The sequence below is a fragment of the Mobula birostris genome, chromosome 26, assembly GCF_030028105.1.
Source record: "Mobula birostris isolate sMobBir1 chromosome 26, sMobBir1.hap1, whole genome shotgun sequence".
Taxonomy (NCBI): domain Eukaryota; kingdom Metazoa; phylum Chordata; class Chondrichthyes; order Myliobatiformes; family Myliobatidae; genus Mobula; species Mobula birostris.
In genome coordinates this window covers 18,275,523-18,303,320 of record NC_092395.1, presented here as the reverse complement: position 1 = coordinate 18,303,320, position 27,798 = coordinate 18,275,523, and the positions used below count along the sequence as shown (strand labels likewise).

General features: G+C 42.7%; 1 protein-coding gene across 3 annotated transcripts in view; it reads right to left on the bottom strand.

Annotated features, from left to right (window-relative positions):
* Nucleotides 1-27,428, bottom strand: part of LOC140188277 (uncharacterized) — a 63,188-nt gene extending 35,760 nt beyond the window's left edge. Inside the window, exons 1-2 of one of the 3 annotated variants that reach the window (XM_072244375.1) lie at nt 27,347-27,428; nt 2,306-3,228 (exon numbers count right to left, since the gene is read on the bottom strand). In XM_072244375.1, the coding sequence (XP_072100476.1) occupies nt 2,306-3,212 (907 nt within the window). In that variant the 5' untranslated portion in view covers nt 3,213-3,228; nt 27,347-27,428. Of the gene's footprint in view, nt 1-2,305; nt 3,229-3,809; nt 3,886-25,353; nt 25,378-27,346 lie in introns of those variants that run through there. The other 2 variants (XM_072244377.1, XM_072244376.1) reach the window with 2 other exon arrangements.
* Nucleotides 27,429-27,798: the final 370 nt, after the last annotated feature.

Below are 27,798 nucleotides of genomic sequence, written 5' to 3'. Positions count from 1 at the left end.
AAAGGATTAAATTGTGAAATCCCTGTCACCCAGCTGATCCACGTGACATTACAACAGCAGAGTAGGTCAATGTGTAGAGGTGGGAGGCCTGGAAATATACTTAAGCAGTGCTCCTAAAATGTGTGGGGGATTCTGGCAGGGAATTATTTTCACATGTTGATAGGGCTTGGAGCACTCGACAGAGAAATGATGAATAGAGTTCCAGCTCTCCAAGATAAAAGGAAAAGCAAGCCTGACTGCAATTTTTTGAGTTACTTACAAGCAGGGTAGACAAAGGAGATGCAGTGGATGTAGTGTACTTGGATTTTCAGAAGGCCTTTGACAAGGTGCTGCACATGAGGCTGCTTAGCAGGATAAGAGCCATAGAATCACGAGGGAGTTAGTAGCATGGGTGAAGCATTGGCTGATTTTCAGAAAACAGAGAGTGGGAATAAAGGGATTCTACTCTGGCTTGCTACCGGTTACCAGTGGAGTTCCATAGGGGTTGGTGTTGGGACTGCTGCTTTTTACAATGTATATCAATGATTTGGACTCTGGGATTAATGGATTTGTGGCTAAATTTGCCAATGATACAAAGATAGGTGGAGGAGCGGGTAGTGTTGAGGAAACAGACAGCCTGCAGAGAGACAGATATTTTAGGGGAATGGGCAAAGAAGTGACAAATGAAATACAATGTTGGAAAGTGTCTAGTCATGCACTTTGGTGGAAGAAATAAATGGGCAGAATATTATTTGGAAAGGGAGAGAATTCAAAATGCAGAGGTGCAAAGGGACTTGGGAGTCCTTGTGCAGGAGGCCCCAAAGGTTAACCTCCAGGTTGAGTCAGTGATGACAAGGCAAATGCAATGTTGGCATTCATCTCTAGAGGTATAGAATACAAGAACAGGGATGTGATGTTTAGGCTCTGTAAGGCACTCATGAGACCACACTGGGAGTATTGTGCGCAGTTTTGGGCTCCTTATTTTAGAAAGGATATACTGACATTGGAGAGGGTTCAGAGAAGATTCACGAGAATGATTCCAGGAATGAAAGGGTTACCGTATGAGGAACGTCTGGAAGCTCTTGGGCTGTATTCCCTGAAGTTCAAGAGAATGAGGGGGGATCTCATAGAAACATTCTGAATGTTAAAAGGCCTGAACAGATTAGATATTGCAAAGTTATTTTCCATGGTGGGGAGTCTAGGACAAGAGGGCACAACTTCAGGATTGAAGGACGTCCATTTAGAACAGAGATGCGCAGAAATTACTTTAGTCAGAGGGTGGTAAATCTGTGGAATTCGTCGCCACGAGCGGCTGTGGAGGCCAAGTTATTGGGTGCATTTAAGGCAGAATTAGATTGGTTCTAGATGAGCCATGGCATTAAAGGTTATAGGAAGAAGGCAGGGTAGTGGGGATGACTGGAAGAATTGGATCAGTCTTGATTGAATGGCGGAGCAGACTTGATGGGCCGAATGGCTTACTTCTGCTCCTATATCTTAGGGTCTTGTAATTGCTGCTTGTGTGCCATAGAAACTAGAGTGTTCCCACCACACTGGTGCTTCACCCTACCTGGGCACACATCAAAGGTCGGCAATCATTTTTCTAGTGTTTTGATAATCACCTCAAATTGAGGATATGCAGACACATAATGATCACAATAATATTAATAATATCTACAGAAAATAAATAAAATTGAATTCTTGCACGTAAAATGGATTGCATCCCTCCACACAACAGAATGCTCAATCACTGACGCCTTCTGTTGTCATGATCTCCATCATATCTCCTCTTGGCACCAGTTCCTCTGATTTCCATTCTCTGTCCTCTCACCGCTAGTTTCCCTGATCTCCAACCTCCACCCCTTCCCCCTGATGTCCAGCCTCCTCTCCCTCATCATCGGCTCCCCTGACATCAACTGCTCCCTTCCAGCCCTGCCCATCACAGCTTCCCCCTCCGCAGCCTTTGGCAACCTTCCCAACTGGTGGAGTGGTCAGCTACCACGCAGGCGGCGAAGTTACAAGAGGTCCAGACAATACGAAAAGGCTCCCTACCTCTCCAAGCTGTGACAGGTTATAAATGATTCCTTTTATCTTAGACGTTTTCAGGATGAAGGATTTGCACTTCAGGATCCAAGGAAGAGGGCTCAAACCACCTTTTTCAATCTGTCCCAAGACCCTCTGCTGCAGGCCCCTCTGGAGTTAGAGCCAGCCTTATCTATACTCTGTGATACCAGAGACCTCACAGCCCAAAACAGAAGAAGGAGAAAGGCAGGCAAAGGCAGACTGAATTAAACTACCTAATATGTTAAAATAATAAGTAAGTCCTTACCGAGTAGGACTGGAATGATTGCAATTATGTTGCAGCGTAGCGTATATGTCATTCGGCTAGTTAGGTCTGGACAGGGCGGGGAGTCGAAGGGCACAAACAGGTAAAGGCCATAGAGGATCCATGGTATAAAAAGCAGAGCGACAAAGACGGATGATATTGCTTTAAGATGTGAAGCAGAGCAGCACTGGCAAAAGGGGCAGCACTTCCGGCCTCCACTTCCCCCAGCCGCTGCCTCCTTTTGTGAAGATTCCGCAGAGGCGTTGCGCTCAGAGTCACTGGAAATCAGTTCAATGGTCTCCGTGTCTGGCGAGGGGCCCAGCAATGGCTGGTCTTCCGAAGCCTGGCTGGAGAACTTGTGTGCCTTCTCCAGCACTGCCGTGCTCTCTGCCCCTGCCTTGTTGAAGTTCTGTGGGGGATTGGTGCCAGCTTCACCAGGCAATGACGATGCTGAAGAAGACACTTTCTCATCAGGCAAGGTCGAAGTTTCTCTGCTGATGTCCACTGACACGTTGTCTGGACGCTTGTGTTTATTTTCAGTGTACGGGAAGGTGTGATTTCTCACCAGTTCTGCTTTAATCATGTTCAAACGCCCATCACTCGGTGCACTCTGCTGTTTCGTGAGCTTCTGGTGGGCTTCATTGAACTGAAGTCTTTTGCCTTTTGGACCCGGTTCAGTTAAGTGATCTATGTTCTCGTCAGATAGTGAATGAAGTTCTTCGACAGATGATTCCGGACTATCAGAGATGGGTGCCAATGTAATCTGGGTGTCTAGGTCCAGGAATGGAGAGAAGGAGAGGCGGCTGGGATCAATATCCTGAAGCTGGTTAATGATGTCAGTGATTGACTCCTTTACACTGTCAAATTCCTTTAGTTCATGACTATTGGCTGGTTGCCTTGGAGTAGTCATCGTTCGGGACTAACCTCTGGAAAGATACATAAGTTATGAGTAACAATGTGAAAAAAGTTACCAATGTATTATACATACATGTGATTATATTACAGACCAATTATGTTGTCTTTCACACTTTCTGGGTGTTGCTGAGACAGGCATAATTTAATTCCCATCTCTTACATCAGGGCCATTTCAGGAGACAATTATGCTGAGTCACACCACACATTGACATTTTAAAATTCCAGGTTCATTTAACTAGGGAACACTCGCTGAGGGCTTAGGGAGCACTTACTGAGAGATCTGAATAGGTCTGTCACCTTGAGGCATGGTGAAGATGGTAGGGAGACACAACCGTAGTTGACAAGAGACGTGGAACACTTCGTCAAGAGGAAGAAAGAAGTTTACTTAAGATTTAGGAAACAAGGATCAAAAGGCCTATAGAGAGTTACAGGGTAGCTGAAGAATGGACTTAGGAGAGCTGGAAGTGGACATGAGAAGATCTTGATGAGTATGATTAAGGAAAACCCTATGGTGTTCTACAGGCATGTGAAGGACAGGAGGATGGCCAGAGTCAGGATAGGACCAACCAGTGATAGTAGAGGAGACATGTACCTGGAGTTGGAAGAGATAGCGGCAGTCCCTAATGAGTACTTTGCTTCAGTATTCACCAGTGAGAAGGACCTTGGTGATTGTGAGGACACTGTAAAATAGGCTTGAACATGCTGATGTTAAGAAAGAGGATGTGCTAGAACTTCTGAAAAACATTAAAGTTCAAAGTTCAAGGCAAATTTTATTATCAAAGTACATACTGTATATGTCACCATATACAAACCTGAGATTCATTTTCCTGTGGGTGCTTTTCCTCAGCAAATCTAGACAATAACAACTATAACAGGATCAATGAGAGGTCAACCAGAGTGCAGAACACAAGACACTGTGCAAAAGCAAATATAAATAAATAGTAATAAATAATGAGAACATGAGATAATGAGATAAAGAGTCCTTAAAATGAATCATAAATTGGAGGAACATTTCAAAGATGGGGCAAGTGAGTGTAATTATCCCCTTTTGTTCAAGAGCCTGATGGTTGAGGGGTAGTAGCTGTTCTTGAACCTGGTGGTGCAAGTCCTGAGGCTCTTGTACTTTCTACCTGATGGCAACATGGTAGATAAGTCCCTGGAGCCAGACAAGATATACCCCAGGTTACTAAGCAAAGCAAGAGAAAAGATTGCTGTGCCCTTGGCAATGATCTTATGTATTTACAGGCCACAGGAGCAGTACCAGATGATTAGAGGGGGGTAAATGTTATTCCTTTTTTCTAGCAAGGAGATAGGGATAACCCTGGGAATTATAGACCAGTGAGTCTTACTTCATGGTCTATCTTTCTCCATAGATGCCGCCTGACCTGCTGAGATCCTGCAGCATTTTGTGTGTTACCTTGTAACGGAGATATGTCCGATATATCTAGTTGTTTTGCAGGGGCTCAAAACAAAATTGACCATGTTATGTTATGGAAACAGATTTGTGCTCTCAAATTTCGGCTTCTCTTCTGTAACGGTCTTGATGACACCGCATACTTTTAGAACATATCCATAGAAATTGAGATTTACACCAGCTGGAATATGCCAGCTGACTGGATTTTGTTAAGTAGAAGCAGCAGCATTAAATCATGGCAATGTTGGGAATAAAATGGGAATATTCTCAGCAGAGAAGGCAAGTGACTGCAAATGATCCTGCAATGTAACCACTTTCTCCTGTTCTGACTTCCTACATTTTAATTACTTTAAATTATTCTATTTCCAATGGGGATATCACTTGCTGTCTAGCATGTAGCTAAGGGTTCAAATAAAGACCTGAGTTCCTACATCCTGGTGTGCCTTTCTGATACTACCCACACTGTGTTCTTGAACCAAGCAGGAAAAGCATGCTGCTTAGAGGCTTGTAATAAAAGTGTCAACTTCAGACAAATGTTAGGAGCAAGATTCATGATCAAAAGTAACTGCTAGTTTTTCACATCTGCACATTTAGTTCTTGTGCAGCTCCTGAAGCAATCTGCATCAGAGGGGCCCCCTTGCACTTTATCGTGCATGGGGTTGGTTGAAACCCGCTCGCTGCGTGAGTTTGCAGTGGCACGACAACGCACAGCCAGAGAGATCTGCGTTACGCCGCAATCTGAAACCTAAACTTTGCTCAGCAGGAAAGAGAACGTGGCTATATTCAGAACCACTGCCCAGACATTTTAACATCAGGAGATTGTGGGCTTCTTCTTCTTCGCATGTGGAATGTGCAATTCTAGCATTAATGCCAAAACCCTAAATGACCTCAAACAGATCGGCTTGCTGAACTATTCCAGGGGGAAGTTAAAAGCTAATCACAATGTTGCGTCTGGAGTCGCATGAAGGGCAGACTTCCTCCCCTTGAGGGCATTAGGAATATAGATGTGTTTTCTTTTAAAAAAAACTAACTCTTAGCATTTAATTCCAAATTTATTTAATTACTTGAAATTAAAACATTAGCTGCTATGGTGAGATTTGAACTTATTTCCCCAGATCAATAGTCCAGGTAAGAATGATAAATTTCCCTTCTCTAATGCACATTAGTGAGCCAGATGGCTTGTTAAAATGACAGTCCAGTGGGTTAATGACCACCATCACTAATACTGACCTCTTGTTACAAATTTGCTTGATTGCTTGAATTTAAACTTCGCGGCTGCTGTAGTGGGATTGAAGTGCTTGTCTCCATATTAATAGACTGTGCTTTGAGATACCAGTACAACAATTAACCACTATGCTCCCACACCTCAGATATAACAGCTGTGTAACGCCAAGTTCTGAAGCAATGGAACAATCCGACAACACTGAAGTTATTTTTGATGCTCCGTAATGGGGAATTAAAACCACTCAACACATCGCCGGCAGCAGCTGACCTGCCATCAAGGACCTGTATAAAGAAAGATGCTGGAAAAAGGCCAGAAATATCATGAAGGATCCCACCCACCTTGCTCATGTCTTGTTTATCCTACTCCCATCACGGTAGAGGCTACGCAGTAACCATGCTTGGACCACTAGGCTCAATAAAAAGTTACTTCTCTCAAGCTGTCAGGCTCGTCAACACCTCCACTCACATCCCCCACCATTTCTTTATCATTTCCTATCAGAGTCACCTTATGTACGGATACTCCTTTACCTAGCACTACCTATGTATCTACAATCAGTCTATGTATAGAAGCTAATCTTATATTGATTGTGTTTTCTTTTTGGCAAGGTAGCGTAGTGGTTAGCACAGTGCTTTACAGTTGCAGCAACCTGGGTTCAATTCTGGCGACTGCCTGCAAGGAGTTTGTACGTTCTCCCAGCGACTGTGTGGATTCCCTCCCACAGTCCAAAGATGTATTGGTTGGTAGGTTAATTGGTCATTGTAAATTGTCCCATGATTAGGCTAGGATTAAATCTGGGGACTGCTGGGTGGCCTATTCTGCACTGTATTCAATGAATACATAAATAGTGTTTTTTTTGTGTTTATGCTGCATCAGATTTGGAGTAACAGTCATTTTTTCTTGTTTACAGTTGTGCACCAACGAATGACAAGAAATGATCTTGAATTTCGAATCTTGAATCTTGAATGTGAGCTGGCCTCAGTAATGAGGCCTGGACAGATTAGATATGGCAAAGTTATTTCCACAGTAGGGGAGTCCGGGACAAGAGGGCACGACTTCAGGATTGAAGGACGTCCATTTAGAACAGAGATGCGGAGAAATTGCTTTAGTCAGAGGGTGGTAAATCTGCAGAATTTGTTGCCACGAGTGGCTGTGGAGGCCAGGTCATTGGGTGTATTTAAGGCAGAGATAGACAGGTTCTTAATTAGCCAGGGCATCAAAGGGTATGGGGAGAAGGCAGAGGAGTGGGGATGACTGGAAGAATTGGATCAGCCCATGATTGAATGGTGGAGCAGACTCAATGGGCTGAATGGCCTACTTCTGTTCCTATATCTTATGATCTTATGGTCTTAATGTGGGAAAGATTGCCTGTAGAAGGGAGAGATCGATGGAGTTGGCACAGAGTAACACACAATCTACTGGAAGACCTTACAGTGTCCAGCAGCATCAGTGGGAAGTTAGAAATTCTTGACATTTCAGGCCAAAACCCTGGGTCAAGACTGAGCGTGGAAAAGTGAGATGGCCACCATAGAGAGAAAGGGTGCGTCACGGAAGGACTCCTGAGGCAATCAGTGGACTAAGGAGGGGTGTAAGGTGATGGACAGGTCAAGCCAGGTAGGGGACATGAGCAAGGGTGGAGTTGGAAGAGTGCGACAGATGAATGATAGATGGAGGCAGACAAAAAGAGAAAAAAGAAGAAAAAACAGATGGGGAAAAGTTGGGAGAAGGGGGACTGTGATGATGGGAGAGAGCTGCTGGAGGGAAATGAGAATGGGAACGATCAGAGGAGAAGCGAAAGTTGAATGAAAGAACCAGATGGAAAGTGGAGGGCAAGAGGGGGAAACCAATGTGTGAAGGGATGAGGCTGCTATAGAGAGAAAAAGTCCTTTCCTGCATCAGAAATCCAAAAACAATTTCATTTTTTGCTTAATAAACATTTTTAAAAATTCCTTGATTGCAATTGAACTTAAACACTGTGCAGTCAGCAGATCAAGAGTTACACGCATGCCAGACGAAGTAAGATTCACAATTTCAGAAAAATTAGAAGCAGGAGGATTTTATAACAATCCAATGGCTACTAATGCTAACTTTTCAAAAAAAAATATTTTAACTGAACTTACATTCACTAATTGATGATCCCCGCTCATTCTAGATAATCCATTCAATAATATGACTACTATGCTACGATATTTAAGGGCTGTTACAATGCCCAATATTAAGATATCGTTATCATGCATTATATAAATTGTGGTTGTCTGTAAGGAGATGAATCTAAATGTTATACATAGTATACGTACCTATATAATACATGTACTTCAAACTTTATGTAGGGCCATAGGTTGAACCGGAGCGTAGTTTCACAGTGAGCGATGGGGATAGTACAGTGTCAGTGGATCTTCTGTTTGTTTGAAATTGACTAATTTATTTTTTCTTCCTGCTCCCTAAACCATAATTTTCCTGCTGGTGAGAGAAGATGGATGGTTGGGAAGTTGTGACCCCTCGAAGTGGTCTGGTCAAAATGTTTACAATTCCCCTAATGGATGTTCAGCTTTCTGAATCAGATTTTGAAAGGCTGTGATGCGGCTGCTGAGGTCAAAGAAAACAAAGAGACTTCTGTGAGTTTCCAAGAGGGAAGAGGGATAACCTTCTATATTTTTGTACATCCACTAATGTAGGAACCAGCTGCTATTCCAGAGCTGACTAACTGAGAGAGTTCTTTGCATAACATGCTGTGGGATGTTGCTTTGCTCTTGTTCAACAGTCTGCATAGATAGCCAACAGTCAGCATCAACTGAGAGTTAAATACGGACCCTGTCTTCTGGTAGTCCTGAAACCCTAAACATCACAGCCGAATGTTTGTCCCAAAAATAAAGTTGTTTCACAACACCTTTACTGAAGAGTGTTGGTTCCAACAAGAGCTTTCCCAACAATCACTATGAGTTCTCAAAGCCCAAGAAATCGTGTGCGCCCTTAATTTTTAAACCTCCTTATACTGAAACTAAATTGATTTTTTTGAACTGAAAAAGGAATTTAGGGAGAAATATTTATTTATTTATTGAGATAGCGTGTGGAATAAGCGCTTTCAGCCCGTTGAGCTGCACTGCCCAGTTCAAGGCCAGCCGAATCGTGGAACAATTTACAATGGCCAATGAACCTACCAACCGGTGCGCCTTTGGACTGTGGGAGGAAACCGGAGCACCCGAAGGAAACCCACGCGGTCACGGGGAGAACGTACACACTCCTTACAGGCGGTGGCAGGAATCTCCCCCTGCAGCGTGCCCTTACCACATGATGTGGTAACAAGATGACAAGAAATAGGAATAGAATTAGGCTATTTGGCTCATCGAGTTTGGTCTGCCACTCAGTCATGCCTGCTTTATTTTTCTTCTCAACCCCATTCTCCTGCATTGAGTTCTACTTCTGATATTTGATTGCACTCATACCTAGGACAGCATATCTCAGAAACAAAAGAATTCAGTATAAATACTTGACATCATGAGTTTAGCACATATAACAAACAATGAAGTTCTACCCTATGCTTCTTGCCTGACGTTAGCAATGTGCTTCCTTGGATTAGGGCCATTTCTAAATTTGCACTGTAATATCATGTTCGAGTATCATAGTATCTTACAACACAAGAGCTGGTCCATTCAGCAGTTGAGCTTGTGCCAATTCTTTTGAGAAGCTTTCCCATTTTAATTCTACCTTCTCCTCTTTCCCCATAAGCATTCCCTTTCTTTCAGGATCCAGTATTAAATTTCAGGATATTCACCATGTCCCAGAATAGGTTCCTGTAGGTGTGGCATTTGTCAGAGAGCAATATATCATTTTGTTTTTTGTTTAGGTTGGGATCCTTGGAACCTGGCAGAGCATATGGGCAGAGGGATGCTAGTCAGGATGTGAAATTGTACATTCAGTGGCAACTTTATTTAGTACATCTGCTTATTAATGCAAATATCTCATCAGCCGGTAATGTGGCAGTAATTCAAGGCACAAAAGCATGCAGGCATGGTCAAGAAGATCATGTGTTGTTCAGACCAAACATCAGAATGGGAAAGAAATGCAATCTAAGTGACTTTAGCCGTAGAATTATTACTGGTGCCAAACAGTGTGGCTTGAGTATCTCAGAAACTGCTGATCTCCTGGGATTTTCATGCACAATTGTCCCTAGAGTTTACAGAGTATAGAAAGAAAATAAAACAGCATCCAGTAAGCAGCAGTTTTGCGGGCAAAAAAGCCTCGTTAGTGAGGGAGGTCAGAGGAGAATGGCCAGACTGATTTCAGCAAAGGTAATACGGCGAGCATTGGGTCCATGAAGCTCGTTTAACTCAACAGCCGATTTTATTGCGAAAGCACAAAAACAGTCTGGGCGCTAAGATCCAGGGAGAGAACCCACTAAGTCACATACATGTTTTGCATTTACAGAAAATGGCACAATTCCTCTGCATTTCAAGACATTCCAAAGCTGTTGTTGGAACGTAGGAAATGATGCAGCTAACTCATGCACAACAAGATTCCACAGACAATTAATCTGTTCTGGTGAAATAAATACAGAAAACAGAATTGAGTTGTGGAGCTAGAACACCTCAGTATTTACAGTGGAAAATCTGTGCACAAAATTTGCATCAGGCTAGATATATTGAAGCTTCTTCCTCTCTGCCATCAGAGTTCTGAACGGTCCATGAACCCACAAACGGTACGACGCTAATTTGCTCTCTTTTTGCACTATGTATTTTCAATATATATTCTTAATGTAATTTATAGTGATTTTATGTATTGCGCTGTACTGTTGCCACAAAAACTACAAATTTTGTGGCAAATGTCAATGATAATAAACCTGATTCTAATTCTGAAACTCACAAGGCTAGATGATTGTTGTTAAGGATGTCCAGGATATCTTGTCCCTTTTCATACTGAAGTAGCTTTTGGTAGATCTACTGCGTTGATTGTAGGTGAAATCTACTTGCCTCTCTTAAGAGTTTCTGAATCTGTCTCGGCCACCACCCGCCACTCTCTGTGTAAAAAAGAAACCCTCTGACACCCCTGCTATGCTTTTCTCCAATCACCATAAAACTTTGCCCCCTCATCATGTGCCGTGTTGTATGACACAGGCGATCATTGTCTATGACCATGATTGTACTTGGTGAATCTTTCTACAGAAGTGGTCTGGGCTGTGTCTTTACAAGATGGCTGACCTCAGCCATTATCAATACTCTTCAGAGATTGTCTGCATGGATCAGTGGCTGCGTAATGAGGACTTGTGATATGCATCAGCTACTCGTACGACCATCCACCACCTGCTCCCATGACTTCACGTGATCCTGACTAGGGGCTAAGCAGGTGCTACGCCTTGCCCAGGAGTGACCTGCAGGCTGAGGGAAGGAATACCTTACACCTCCTTTGGTAGAGACGTATCTCCACCCCGAAAGCCACCCTTTGTATTAGCCATGCAAAAAAGTCTCTGGCTATCCAGTCAGACTATGCTCCTTATCATCTTGTACACCTCTAACAAGTTACCTCTCACCCTCCTTCATTCCAAAGCAAAAAACCCAAGCCCACTCAACGTATCCTCTCTCATCCAGGCAACATCCTGGTAAATTTCCTCTGCGCCCGCTCTGAAGTTTCCACGTCATTCCTATAATGTGGCAACCAGAACTGAACACAATGCTCCAAGCTAAGAAGGGACAATGTTGATTCAGAGAGTAACAACTGGAAAATCCAGACGGTATTTGAAAAGGTGAACAGCAAACTCATTTGATACACATTGAAAGCTTCAGCTACTCTAGACACTGTGCTACACTTGTGTGTTATGTGTGTGTGTGTGTGTGTGTGTGTGTGTGTGTGTGTGTGTGAAGTTTCATTGTGGGAAGGTTGTTGTGTAAGGACTGTGCACCATAATGGTCTAAGATATTGCTGGCAGAGAACCAGTTTCCAAAGTTGAAAGAAAAACAGGTTTCTCTACATAATGAAATGGTTTGCCCTTTTACACAGAACCCTTTCTTTGTTAGCTGTTTATTCAGTGCAAACAACGCTGTGAAGAATAACTGCAACAGAAAAGTAGAATAGGCTGGTGGAAATTGACTGCTGAACCCTTGCCCACACACGTGGTGGAGATTGGACTCAGTCTGTTGGTAGACAGCTTTGAGGCATGAAAGGAGACTTGTTCACATAATGTGTCTGATATGTAGCCTCTGGCTTTGTGCCAACACACAGTTGTGTAATGCCAGTGTATTCTGCTCTTCCACCCTTGCAGGCACATATTGACAATTTCCACAGTCCATCTGGGATAAATAGAGAATATTCCAAACTTGAACCAATGCTTATGTGGTATAAACTGTTTAGGCAACAGAGTAACAATGCTAATATGAAACTTGCTGCTCATTATGCACAATTACTAAATTTGTCTTCCATGAGTACTCTACAATAGGCAGTCATACAAACCTCACCCTGTTCAAACCTGACTAGAAGTTCAAAATGGCTCCAATTACATTGAGCATCATGCACCAGCGTGCATTTAACTCAGACACCAATAAATATTACGTTTACCCTTTAAAAATACTCTGTGCCCTCCAGAATGGCCTCTCCAATCCTTCCTTCTGTACCTTGAGGTCATTGAACATCTGCTTACAGTGTCCAATTGACCAGTATTGGGGTGTCCACTGATCTACACCAGCTCCATGTGATGCAATAATGTTGTATTAAAAATCTGACCTTTGTTCTCAGATTACTTCAAGACCCATGCACTTTAGTCACTAAATCAATCGCACTGCACAGCACAAATCTTTTAACCTACTCCAAGATCAATCTAACCTTCCTCTTCCATATAGCCCTCCATTCTTCTTTCATCCATGTGCCTAAGAAGGTCTAAAATCTCCCTAACGTATCTGCCTCTACAATCACCCTGGCAGTGTGCGCCAGATATCCAGTACTCTCTGTTGAAAACCTACCTTTGACATCCCCCCCCCCCGATACTTTCCTTCCATCACCATAAAGTTATGCCCCCTTGTATTAGCCATTTCTGCCCTGGGAAAATGGTCTCTATCTGTCCACTCAATCTATGCCTCTTATGATCTTATCCGTCTCTATCAGTCACCTGTCATCCTCTTTTGCTCCAAAGAGTAAAGCCCTAGCTCGCTCAATCTTTCAATTCATTGTACTTCTGTAGTTCATCTAGTTGCAATCTTTTTGCCATGACTTTTAATCTTCAAAGGACTAAACTTTGTGTGGTCATCTACTCCAAAATGCACTCCATCTCATGCTACTTGATGGAATTATCTAATAGCTCACTACCCCCAAAGAAAGTAAGGACTGCAAGGAAGTTTGGGCATCAAACATTACTTACTCAAAATAATTCTGACCTGCTGAGAGCCAGTGGTAGTCCTTTCCTTCAATTAAGTGCCCAAAGGACAATTGATAGCCCTTTTTCCAGTATATCCGAAACAGCGTGAAAGTTTGTTAAGTATTCAGAAAATCAAGATGTGCATGAGGTGGAATAAGGATAGAAAATGATGCATGATCTTATTGAATGCTTTAATAACCTGAATAGCACTTTTTATTTTCATATCAGACTAGCATTCCTGTTATAAACAATTACAAATTTTCTAAAAAAATTGGGTGCGGGTTGATGGGACTAGGCACAGACTAGATGGGCCAATGGGCCTGTTTCTGTGCTAAAGTACTCTATGACTCTATAGCTGCACTTCTAACACCTCCATTAACATTACACTGAGCTGGATTCTGAGATAACGAATTCAGATCTTGCACTGTGACTTGCAGACAGAAAGTAAAGGAAGGAGACCATAATTAGTCATATGATTTTAATTTATTTTGAATGAACTGTAGAAGAAAGAGAGCCATTCAGGCTGTCTCCATCTTGACCTGCTGTCAGTCACTCATCCAGGAAACTATTCTCCTTGTCGGTGCCCAGACATTGGCTTTGGGGAAGACAGTGAGGTACATCTTAGTTTCCAGCGGTCAGAACAGGAAGGCTGAAGGACTTCATCTCTGCTGTTCCATGAAACGGAGGTCAATTATGGAACTTGGTTAAGCAAACTTAATGCACCAAATTCCTGGAATTTAGCCAGCCTCCCTTGTGGTTCAGGGATACACTGGATTTATGTCCAGTCCAGCTCTTGGATACACAAGCCCATTGTAGTATCCAGACCAGAGGCTTGGGCAAGTCAGAGACTGATGAATGAAGTGTCAGTTGCATCAAAAGCCAGACCAAGAAGTAAAAGTAAATGACTGAGGAATGTCACCCTTTTTCCATCGATTGGAATGTAACTGATGCAAAGAAACTCGTCTTCATAGAGTCATAGAACACTACAGCACAGAAACAGGCCCTTCAGCCCATCTAGTCTGGCCAAACTGTTAATCTTTCACTGACCAGCATCTGGACCATATCCCTCCCCTCCATGTACTAATCCAAATTTCTCTTAAATCTTGAAATCAAATCCACATCCACCATTTCCGTAGGCAGCTTGCTCCACGTTCTCACCACCCTCCGAGTGAAGAAGCTCTCCTTCAGATTTCCCTTAAATATTTTACCTTTTACCCTTAACCCCTGACCTCAAGTTGTAGTCTCACCCAACCTCAGTGGAAAAAATGCCTACTTTCATTTACCTTCTCTATACCCCTCATAATTTATATAACCTCTACCAAATCTCCCCTCATTCTTCTATGCTCCAAGGAATAAGGTCCTAAACTCTTCAGCCTATAACTCAGGACCTCAAAGACCCAGCAAAATCCTTGTAAATTTTCCTGCACTCCTTTAATGTTGTTTTTTAAAATGTTATTGATATATTTCTTGGAGTTAGGCGACCAGACCTGAACTGCGTACGAATTTCCAATTTAGGCCTCAGCAACATCTTATGCAACTTCAGCATAACATCTCAGTTTTGATTTATGTACTCAATACTTTGATTTATGCAGGCCAATGTGCCAAAGCTCCCTTTATGACTCTATCTTCCCGTGGGTCCACCTTCAGCAACGTACTCACACCATAATCACTGAAAATCAGCTGAGAAACGCCTGTCCCAATGCAGAAGTTTGTCAGCATGAACTAGCACAACATGGGGTTCAAACCCACATCAGAGGCAAGTGTGCATTGAAAAAATGCCAACGATTTATCTATATGATTGCTGGAGAATCTCCAAAGAAATACATACAGTCCCACTTCAGAAGGTTTATTGAAGAGGGGGAGGGGGGGTTAACACCTTTGCTGGCATTAGCTATTTAGACTGAGGTTGCTCAGAGAGTGCTTGTGAATCTTGTGATGCATCAGTGTTACCTTCTATTCTGGGATTCACAGTTACAATCTAGATATACCAGGGTGGCTGAAACAATGTTCTTATGTGCAATGCTTGCTGCAGTCAATGGGCTGGTTCATATACCATTCTGTATGCATTTCAATGATTAATTCACAACAGTCCGCACAGTCAACTCCAAATCAACAGCAGTCTGACCCGAACATGTTCCGTAACCACACAGAGAATTCCAGCACCTAACCCACTTCCCATTCACTTCTGCGGTGCTTGGTCCAAGCCTAATATTAACCCAGAATATCCTGATGCAGACATTGAGTGCTGTATAAGATTATCCTACTCTATGTCAAACACTATTATCACAAGCAGGCTAAAATTCAACACGAGGAAATTACCAGCAGGTTTCAAAGCCAACAAAATCCTCTTGTTAAGTGCTTGGACTAAGAGTTAATAGAATAATTTGTCTGGCCACGACACACAGAAACATCCAGATTGGAGAGCTTTGGAGTTGGTGATATGTTAGGGTTGATATCAACAATCAAAAAAAGGAGAGACCAATAACATACCCACTGGAAAAGACAGAGAGCATAATAGTACTGTAGTTAATTCCCTAGAAAATAATTTAATAATGCAAATTATTGATCCCGAGACACAAGTTTAAATTCCACTATCTGTGCCATGAGATTTAAAGTTATGCAGTAAATCTTGGATCAGAAAGTAACAGTCATTGTGAAATTATCAGATGTATGTAGAAGCTATGTTGGTTTATTAATGTCTATTTATTTACTTATTGAGATACAGAATGGAGTAGTCCCTTCTGGCCTTTTGAGCCGCACTGCCCAGCAATCCCCTGATATAACCCGAGCCTAATCATGAGACAATATACAATGACCAATTAAACTACCAACTGGTACGTCTTTGGACTGTGGGAGGAAACTGGAGCACCCGAGGAAATCCACACAGTCACAGGAGGAACGTACAAACTCCTTACAGGCAGCAGTGGGAATTGAACTATACCCCTTGCCCATCCTCTGTTTTTTCTCCCATCCCTCCCCCTTTTCCTTCTCCCTGGGCCTCCTGTCCCATGATCCTCTCATATCCCTTTTGCCAATCAACTGTCCAGCTCTTGGCTCCATCCCTCCCCCTCCTGTCTTCTCCTATCATTTTGGATCTCCCCCTCCCCCTCCCATTTTCAAATTTCTTACTAGCTCTTCCTTCAGTTAGTCCTGACGAAGGGTCTCGGCCTGAAATACCGACTGAACCTCTTCCTAGAGATGCTGCCGGGCCTGCTGTGTTCACCAGCAACTTTGATGTGTGTTGCTTGAATTTCCAGCATCTGCAGAATTCCTCCTGTTATAGAGATTTTTTTATCTTGTTAAAGAAAGTAACATATTAAGTAACAGACTATTTAAATAAAAACTCAGTTACTGTGTAGGTCTATAGTCCAGTGCCTGATTAAACAAAGATAACAAACAGGATGCTAATGACTAATGACATAATGAGTTGAATGAACTAAACTGAAACAGAAATGTGTGAAGAAGGAATCAAATAGGGTGAAGGAAAACCAAATTAAAAGGTGAGGGTGTGACAGATGTGGCAGTTTAATCTTCAAATCATCAGGTCTTTCACCATGGCAAGAGTGAGCACAGCAACAGGACACAACGTGGTCATCCTGCATCAGCAAGGCCACTCCCAAGCAGAAATCTCACAGCAGACAGGACTTTCAAGATGTGCAGTCCAAGCTCTTCTGAAGATGCACAAAGAAACAGACAAGGTTGAGAACCAGGGACACAGTGGTTGGCCGCAGAAATTCAGTGCAGCAGATGAAGATACATCAAACCGACGTCCCTTCTAAATTGGAAGAAGTCCAGCATTGCTATCAGCTCTGAGCTTACAGAAACCACTGGAACCCAAGTACACCCCTCTACAGTAAGAAGTCTTGTCAGAAGTAGTCTTGATGGAAGAGTTGCTGCCAAAAAGCAATTCCTCCAAAGTGGAAATAAAGCCAAGAGACACACCTATGCACAAAAACACAAGGATTGGGCTGCTGAACAATGGCAGCAAGTGCTCTGGACTAATGAGTCAAGATTTGAAATGTTTGTCTCAAACAGGAGGTAGTTTGTCAGTAGAAGAGCTGGAAAACACTAACTGGATGAGCGCCTGTAGTCAATAGTGAAGCATGGCTGAGGTTCCCTGTAGGTTTGGAGCTGCATTTCCACAAATGGAGTTGGTGATCTGGTCAGAATTAATGGAATCCTCAATGCTGAGAGGTTCAAGTAGATTCTCAACCATCACGTAATACCATCGGGGAGGTGCCTAATCAGTGCCACCTTCATTCTGTTGCAGGACAAATACCCTAAACACACAGGCAAGATCGTAAAGAACTATCTGCCAAAGAACAAGGAGTTCTGCAAAAGATGGTATAGCCTCCACTGATCCCTCATCTCAACATCATCAAGGCTGTCTGGGATTGCCTAGAGAGACAGAAGCAAACGAGACAGCCCAAGTCTGCAGGAGAACTGTGGCAAATTCTCCAAAATGCTTGGAACAACCTACCAGATGATTTTCTTATAAAACTGCACAACAGTGTACCCAAGATAACTGATCCAGTTTTAAAGGCAAAGCGTAGTCACACCAAGTATTGATTTGATGTTTTTTTTTACTGTTTACTGCTCTTTAAAGTAATGTTTTTAATACTTAGAAACTTTATTTCATTTTTTTAAAGTATCTTTGCTTTACAGAATTTCTTTTTACATTTGCCTAATACTGCACATTGAAACATACAGTGAAATGCGGAGCTTACATTAAATCAGATCACCAAGAATTGTGCGGGGGGCAATTCACAGGTATCACCACGCCTTTGCCCATAACTTACTATCCCTAAGTGTAGGTTATGTCCTTGGAAAGTGGGAGGAAAGCAAAACTACACTGTCGTGGGGAAAACGTAGAAACTGCTTTCAGACAGTGGTGGGAATCGAACCCTGATTGGTCTTCATAGGTGCTGTAAAGTGATTGTGCTAACTGTTATGCTACTGTGCTGCCCTGGATCTTCAGACCAATAATGAGGAACATCATTCTAAACCTGACAACCTTGCACATGATAAGCGATGACACTAAAGTAACAGGAGTGGACAGAATGTGTGCTCATCCGATTAGAATGAGTGCATGTTGCACAAAACAAGCAAATTCTCCAATTCCACGGCCTCATTAAGGAATCCTGCTCAAAGGAAACAGGGGAAAATTAGAGTGAAATTGCAGCGTGCTGCTGAATTTTTGGAGCCGTGCCATCTTCAACGGAAGACTCCCTGCTAGAAAACATGAACTCAATGAATTCACCATGCATGACAGGAACTTTCCCTTCTGCTGAAACTATTTGTCCTGGCAAATTACCCTGAGATTTGTGTGGCAGAGGACTACTGAGAGCAAGCAGCCTGCAGATCCTGCCTTAAGTCAGTTGAACTTGGCAGGAACAAAGACTGGGCTTCTATAAATGTAAAGAGAGAGAGGGGAACTTTCCAATTTGGTGTTTTTGCTCCTGATTGCTGCACATAAAGTACAGCAAGGAAACACATGTGTGGGTGCTGGCTGAGGACTGTGGGTCAAACCTGGCCTGAAAGATGGGGCGGCGGGGGTCGGGGTGGTGGGTGTCGGAAATGCTAAAGCCAAGTCCAAAATAAAAACAGAAAATGCTGAGAGCAAGAAGGTCAGGCAGCATCTGCAGACAGAGAAACAGAATCAATGTTTTAGGTTGATGGCTTTTTGATAGAACTGGAAAAAATAGAAATTTATACACTCACTGGCCACTTTATTAGGTACGTCTTGCATCTATTAATTTGCCATCGAGTGTTCTGCTGCCGTAGCTTATCCATCTCAAGGTTCAACATGTGTGTTCTGCACACCACTGTTGTATTGTATAGTTACTTGAGTTATTGTCACCTTCCTATCAGCTTGAACGAGCCTGGCTATTCTTCCCTGACCTCTCTCATTAATAAGACATTTTCACCCACAGAACTGATACTCACTGGATGTTTTTTTTTGTATTTTGCACCATACTCTAAACTTTAGAGATTGTTGTGCATGAAAATCCCTGGAGCTTAGCAGTTCCTGAGATACTCAAACCACCCCATCTGGCACCAACTTTATGGTCAAGGTCACTTCAAACATATTTCTTCCCCATTCAGGTGTTTGGTCTGAACCTTTTCTTCTTCTTTTGACATTCAATGGCGGTTGACAACCCAACTTAAAGGTGCATTACTGCCACCAACTAGATTGGAGTATGGTGTAAAGAATTGGGGAAAGAACAACCATTACTACTTATTTAATCAAATGAAAGGTAAATTACCCCAAAAAGCCCTATCAATTGTAAGTAGTAAAAGATAATACTGTGAATTAAAATAAAGTTACTCCCATAACTTAACCATGCTTTTTATAAAGCTACCAACCCTCAAAGATTGTAATGAAGCCTGCATTTGATTTCTTTCAACCTTAACACTGTAGTAGTATATGTTCAACTGTTTCATAATGACGACAGAACCTATGGAACTCAGAATGAACTGAGCCTCTTGACCACATCTGCATGCTTTTATACACTGTGTTGCTGCCACATGATTGGCTGATTAGATATTTGCATCAATAAGCAGGTGGACTTAATAAAGTGGCCATTGAGTGTAATTGTTTAAGGGGAAAATGGGATAAGGGGAGCACAGAGAATAAAAGGGAAGACCCTTTTCTAAGTATAACTTAGGCGTGGGAGTAAAACTGCAATGTAAATTGGAGCTTTGCTAGTAGATCTGTTAAAAAGCGACTGCTCTGCTTAATCAGAACCGAAGGAGACGGGTTTCACTAAGTGTGTGGCAGCAGCTTGCTGTTCTTTGTACCATGTAGCAGTGAATATCTGGCACCGTAAAACCTGTGCACACTTAGTGCGAATCTACCAGACTCCACATTATTTAACACATCAAATATCATCTGTCAGATCAATTAATGTACACCTTTCTGGTATGTTAACCAACTCGCCCAGCAAAAACAGAAGCCAGTTGTTTATCCGATGGATTCCTTACATGAAGTCACCAGCTCTGCTTCTCTACCATTAGGGCTCCAGTGACTCTTAGTCAGCTTCATATGGAATGCTCGTCATCAGAGTCCTGAAATAGACAATCTATTCTGAGCTCTTTTGTGGGAAGAGATTGCCAGGCAGACAGAGAAAAATACTCAAGGATGTGCCTAGAACCATCTCAGCAGACTGCTGGGAGTATCTGGCCCACAACTGCTCAGAGTAAAGAGGAAATGTTGGGCCTGGTATTGAGAACTTACGGGCCCATGCACTGCGAGCGCATGGACACCCAGTGTAGGCGGAAAAAGGAATACATCACCTCATAACCTGCCCGGTTGCCTGTGCCAATAACTATCCCTTGCCTCATATGTGGAAGAGGCTGCAGTGTCTGCGGTGGCCTCTTCCACCGACTCAGAAAGACAAAAATCAGAACGGAAGCAAGTTGACCTCAGTCCCAAGGAAGAAGAAGACAAAGAAGTGAATTCACTGCTGAATTTAGTCATTTCTGTTGCTGACCTACTTTAGCTGCTGAGCAGAAGTTAACTCTTCCATTGAATGAACTAGAAACAAGGTGTTATTTCAGCTGAGCTCCTGACTGGAAGATGCCATCTTTGCAGGATTTCTGAGTCTAGTAAGATATGAATGTGATTTTGTTTTCTGTGTTCTCAGCACCCAGCTGCCTATTTCCCCTCCTTGATATGTTCCCTCCGATGCCTCTTCGCCTATCCTTTCTCCCATGGTCCACACTCTCCTCTCCTATCTAATTCCATCTTCTTCAGCCCCTTACCTCTTCCACCTATGACCACCCAGATTCTCAATACATCCCACCCACCTTCCCACTCATCTGATTTCATCTATCATCTGCCAGCAGTACTTGCCCCCCCCAACCTTCTTATTCTGCCTTCTTCCCCCTTCCTTTCCAGTCCTGATGAAGGATCCCAGCCCTTTATGCATCGATTCTTTATTCCTCTTCATAGATGCTGCCTGGCCTGCTGAGTTCCTCCAGCATTTTGTGTTTGCTCCTCTGGACTTCCAGCAACTCTTGTGTTTACAACAGGTTATATGTTTTCTTTGAACCTTTCAGAATCTTATTCCTGAGTGAGTCTTGAACAGGGAAACAAACATGATTTAGTAATGTAAACACGAGGAATTCTGCAGATGCTGGAAATTCAAGCAACACACATCAAAGTTGCTGGTGAACACAGCAGACCAGGCAGTATCTCTAGGAAGAGGTACAGTTGACGTTTTGGGTCGAGACCCTTCGTCAGGTCTAACTGAAGGAAGAGCTAGTGGCCACACATTTTAATTCCACATCCCATTCCCATTCTGATATGTCTAACCACGGCCTCCTCTACTGTAAAGATGAAGCCACACTCAGGTTGGAGGAACAACACCTTATATTCCATCTGGGTAGCCTCCAACCTGATGGCATGAACATTGACTTCTCTAACTTCTGCTAATGCCCCACCTCCCCCTTCGTACCCCATCTGTTATTTATTTATATACACACATTCTTTCTCTCTCTCTCCTTTTTTTCCCTCTGTCCCTCTGACTATACCCCTTGCCCATTCTCTGGGTTTTCCCCCCCCTCCCCCTTTTCCTTCTCCCTGGGCCTCCTGTCCCATGATCCTCTCATATCCCCTTTGCCAATCACCTGTCCAGCTCTTGGCTCCATCCCTCCCCCTCCTGTCTTCTCCTATCATTTTGGATCTCCCCCTCCCCCTCCCACTTTCAAATCTCTTACTAACTCTTCCTTCAGTTAGTCCTGACGAAGGGTCTCTGCCCGAAACGTCGACTGTACCTCTTCCTAGAGATGCTGCCTGGCCTGCTGCGTTCACCAGCAACTTTGATGTGTGAAACACGATTTAGAGTCAGATTGGCTAGTTTTTGCAGACAACTGTTTCCATTTCTATAAAATGTTTCTATACATGGATAGGAAAGGTTCAGATGGATATGGACAAAATGCTTATAACGGTCTAGCTTTGAAGGGATAAAACCCAAACTTAAATTGAATAAATATCAGAAAGAATTTATAAAAATTGCATTAGCAGTAGCTAAGAGGACTATAGCAGTTACTTGGAAATCTGATTCGTATTTAAGTATGGATCGTTGGAATAATGAAATGGCTAGTTCTATTCCACTCGAAAAAATTACTTATAATTTAAGAGATAAACATGTAACATTTTTGAATATTTGGCGCCCTTATTTACAAAAGATAGGATGGCATATTTAAGTGCTCCGATAAAGATCTTGGTCCCTTGGGGAAAGTAACGAATAATTATACCAAATTTATTTTGAATCCCATGGAGCATGTGGAAACCTTCCAACACCCAGGCGGCTCTCTCTTTTTTTTTCTTTTCTTCTTTCTTTTTAGGTAGGACTATATATGGGGGGGGGAGGGTAGATTTTATCTTTATCTTTTCATGTATTCTTTTTGAAAACTCAATAAAAATTATATTACAAAAAGGGTCTAGCTTACATGGGCATCTTTCACAGCATGGACAGGTTGAGCTGAAGGCCTGTTTCAGCCTAAGACATTGCCTTTGCTGGGCATGGTGACATGGTCATTAATTTACTAAGTCAGTAAGCAAAGACCTAGATTTTTGAAGTGAACTTGAAACTCACCACAGCAGCTGGAGAATTTAAATTTCAATAGTTAAGTGTGCCTAAATGGAACATAACTGGGTACCATGGTGGCATAGAGGTCAGCGCGGCACTGTTACAGCTCGGGGCATTCCGGAGTTTGGGGTTCAAATGCAGAGCTGTTCTGTTAGGAGTCTCTGTAAATCATCTTGTGGAATGAGTGATTTCTTCTGGGTGCTCCGGTTTCCTCCCACAAACCAAAGACTGGGTAAGTTAATTGGTCATTGTAAATCACCCCGTGATTAGGTCAGGGTTAATTGGGGCTCTAGGGTTGCTGGGGCAACGGGTCTTGAAGGACTGGAAGGGCCTACTCCTTGATGTATCACTAAATAAAATAAATTGTCACCCCATGATCAGCCCTGCCTCCAACCATCCAGAGCTTAATCTCTGCAATACACTTGCCCTGCCTTTGACGCATTCTTTAAAAGTCGAACGCTCTGATAGAGTTAAAGTAGTCTGGCCTAATACTTCATCCTTTGCCAAGGTGCAAAGTTGTGTCTGAGTGCACAAACACCCTTGGGCTGCTTCACGTGAACTTGATCACACAAATATACACAATCGTGAGATTCTGCAGATGCTGGAAATCCAAAGCAACACACACACAAAATGCTGGAGGAACTCAGCAGTTCAGGCAGCATCTGTGGAAATGAATAAGCAGCCTGTGTTTTGGGTTGAGACCTGATGCTGACTGCTAAGCTCCTGCAGCATTTTGTGTCTGATACAAATACACAGTTCTGGTTTTGAAGTCTGGAGTACAAAGCCATCATTAGGCCCAGTGACGATTCTTCAGTCACGCCACTTCCCCTTCAGGTTCTCTGAGAGTACTGTTAGTGCAATGCTGTTGTTCCTCTCCACACCTTGTGGCATATCGGGTGGCTACCTTGCCATTTCTTTAGCATTCGTCTGTTTTTTTATGAGGCCGAGTTGCTAGCTCAACACTCAGCCCAGCACTGATGAGAAGTGTGCAAGGAGCCATCCGGATTCGAACCCAGGACCAGTCGTCTCGAAGTCCAGTGCTGATGCCACCACACCAATATTAGAGTCATTATACCTTTTCCCAGCAGAATCAATACAAGCGACTGTCGTCCAGCACAGATGGCTAAATCTTGTTCAGTGTGCCAGCTACAGCTCGTATGCACGGACAAGAAGGGAATTCACTGCACTGCACAATCATACAAGCTCTTCTCAGTCCTACCACCAGGAATGAGGTACAGGCGCCTGAAAATCCACATTCAACATTTCAGGAACAGCTTCTTCCCCTCCGACATCAGACTTCTGAACGGTCCATGAACACTACCTCATTATTCCTCTTTTGCATTATTTACTTATTTTTGTGACTTATAGTAATTTCCATATCTTGTTCTGTACTACTGTGCTAAACAAAAAAATTCACAACATATGCCAGTGATAGTAAACTTGATTCTGTCTCCAATTTAGTTCACTCTATGTGTCATCTCTTATGTCAGAAGTTGAGTGTGTTTTAGGGGAGAGAAACTCGGGCACTATGACCACGCAGTGCCCTCTTTGAGCCAATAATTATTTAAATAAAATGTATAGTATTATGTAAAATTATGGCCATCCCTGTGAATGGACATTGAACCCACGAACACTACCTCACTACTTTTTGATTTCTATTTTTGCACTACTTATTTAATCTAACTACTTATGCTTTTATATATTTATATTTATACTATTTATATATTTTACTATATATACCTACTGTAATTCACGGTTTTTTTTCTATTATCATGTATTGCATTGTTCTGCTGCTGCAAAGACAACAAATTTCATGACATATGCTGGTGATGTTAAACCTGATTCTGATTTTGATTCCCTTCCAAAGTTGACAAATATAAAGTCTTGTATAAGTTTCTGTATGTGAATGTTTAAAGTTTCCAGGTTTCATTATGACATAGGAGGCCATGTGGCCCATCAAGTTTGGTCTGTTCACAGAGCAATCCCACTCCTTCAATAATTAGCTCATACTCCACAAATTGTTAATAATTCTCCCCAAACTCTACCACTCACCTACACACTAGGGGCAATTTAGAACAGTCAATTAACCTGCCTCTGTACGTGTCCTTGACATCTGCGAGGAATATGGAGCATCTGCATCTGAAGGAAATCCATGCACCCATTGGGGGAAATATGCAAACTCGACACAGACAAGATTGAACCCTGTGAGGAAGCTGCTCTACCACTTATAGTCGTAGAAGTTTAAACCAACCGGGGGGGGGGGGTAAACTTCCCTTTCATGCACCCTTTTGAGAAAGAGTCAGTCTATGCTTTGACACTTCTACATCTGTCTTCTCAACAGTTCAATGACTGTGTATCCTGTGGCAAATGACTCAGCTCCAACATCTACAAGGCATATTGCAAGTCAGGCTTGTGACCAAACATGCATCACCTGCCTGGATGAATTCAACACTCAAACAGCTCAACAACATTTAGGATAAGGCAGCAAAACCCCAGCCAATGCACAAAACATTCACCCTCCCTGACTGATATACCTTGAGCTTCAGAAGTTACAATATACTGTACCTTACAGTTATTTCTTCAACAGCATTTCCTAATTCATGACCTCTGCCGTTAGGAAAAGGGCAACAGGCAAATTAACACAGCCACTTGTAAGTTTTCCCACCATCATGATCTGGAAGTATTCTGTTCTTTCATTGTTATTGGGTTAAACTCCTGCACATTCCTACCCAAAAGCATTCTTAGATGACCTTCAGAACACAGACAATTGCTACGCAAGAATTTCAATGCCACCCTCACAGGGGAGGTCAGGAGTGTGAAATAATAAACCAGCCCTGCCAACAAAGGTATATTCCACAGAGGGAAGGAAGGCAGGACTATGCCCCTAACCCATGGAAATCTGTGATTTCTGAGCTCTAATCTTGTTTATAGTTTGTCAATTGTGTCCTCGGTGCTATCGACTGGTTTCCTTAGCTAGTAAACCAGTTAGTAACCATTAGCTAGTAAAGTTGTTATTGCCAAAGTGGAATACAAGTTGCACTAAAGTTTCCAAGGCTCTCATTAACTGTTATTAGTGGGGAGTTTTTCATAGAGGATCATATTACTGGGCATGGTTATACTGTATTTGCAAACCTCTTCATAACAGTACATTATTATGTGCCGTGTTGTATGACGAGGGCAATCCTGGTCCTTGACTATGACTGTTCTTGGCAAATTTTTTCCACAAAAGTGGTTTGCCATTGCCTTCTTCTGAGCAGTATCTTGACAATATGGGTGACCCCAGCCATTATCAATACTCTTCAGAGATTGTTTGCTGGTGTCAGTGGTCGCATAACCAGGACTTGGTGACATGCACCAGCTGCTCATACAACCATCTATCACCTGTTCCCATGCCTTCATGTGACCCTGACTGGGGGGTTAAGCGGGTGCTACACCTTGTTAGAGAGTGACCTGCAGGCCAGAGGAGGGAAGGAGTATCTGCCATCTCCTTTGGTAGAGACATATCTCCACCCCACCACCCACCATACCAGTACAGTATCCTTAAAATATTGAAAATTACTTCACACTCTGATGCAAGTGACACATTTCACTGTATGTTTCAATGGTTCAATATCTACATTACAAATAAAGCTACTCTTTAACACTGGGAAAATTTCACACCAGATAGCCAGTTCTTGCCCATCTTTGAGAAGGAGGACACTGACAACTTGTTTGTGTATTGGATAATGTAGGTAAATATGTCAGCCCAGTGGAAAGCGTTGACCTAAGTCAGCAGATCCAGCTTTTGTTGGTCTTGGCTGAGGGAGCATCATTGTCTGAAGGCACAACGGGAACTTTATATTCCTTCACATCGCCTTGAGCCGCACGCAGAGCTCAGTCAGCGTCATCTGAACAGTTTATTTATTCTTATTTAGAAATATGGCACAGTACAGGCCATTCTGGCCTGACGAACCCACAACACCCAATTACATCCGTGTGATCAATTAGCCTCCTAGCCCGCCTGGCTTTGGACTGTGGGAGGAAACTGGGGCACCTGGATGAAATCTAAGTGGTCATGGGGAGGATGTACAAACTCTTCACAGACAGTGGTGGGAATTGAACTGGGATTGCTAACGTTATGCGACTGCGCTGCCCTCAATAGATTGTGCCTCTATTGATGCCGTACTCTCTTAGTTCCAATCGGATTGTTAGACTACATTAAATGCTCAGTGTACGTGGGGTCCAAATCCACATCCTTCTGACCCATAAATAGGAGAACCAGCAGAGAGGAATAATTCATATTTTCTGTACAAGGTCCTAAAAATCTCCACATAGAGTAATTGTATGTTATATGCATAGCTGTTAAATATGGCATGTTTTAGTGGTGTTTTGTACATTGAAGTTTAACATGCATTGAATAGTTCAATACTTGCTGAAATATGCACTCAGTAGTTTAACACACTTTTATCATGATGATTACTTGTGTGCTATTCCAAGAAAGCAGCATGCTCTGTTTAACAAGTAGAATCAATAACTAAGCTTAGATTGAACTAGTGTAAAGAAATCGAGACCGACTTACCGGATAGAAAGGAAACTGCCACACGCTTTCAGTGAGTCTCCATCAGCTCCTGGAGGTTAACAGTGACACACAGTACTGGCTTGTAACAAGAAAATGTGAGGAAAGTCTCAGGCATGACGAGTCTGCAGTTACAACTCAACCCCCTCACCGGCTGAGGTCCAATCACATTCTCCCTGAGCTCACCAATCAGCAGCCAGCCCTTTCTCTCACATAAAGGCATTAAGCAGCCAATTGACACAAACCAAACCCTCGCACAAACTTCAGACTCCTTTAGAAACCTGAAAGTGAGGACAGTACACTGATTCAAACAGTACAGACTTCAGAGAGGACGTGCAAATAGATTCTGGTCCTCTTAAGTACACTCCTGTGATCCCATTCTCTTCCACACACTCAACATTTAACCCCGAGGAGGATTCCAGTAAATAAAAACTTTGAACAGTTTGTTTAAACTT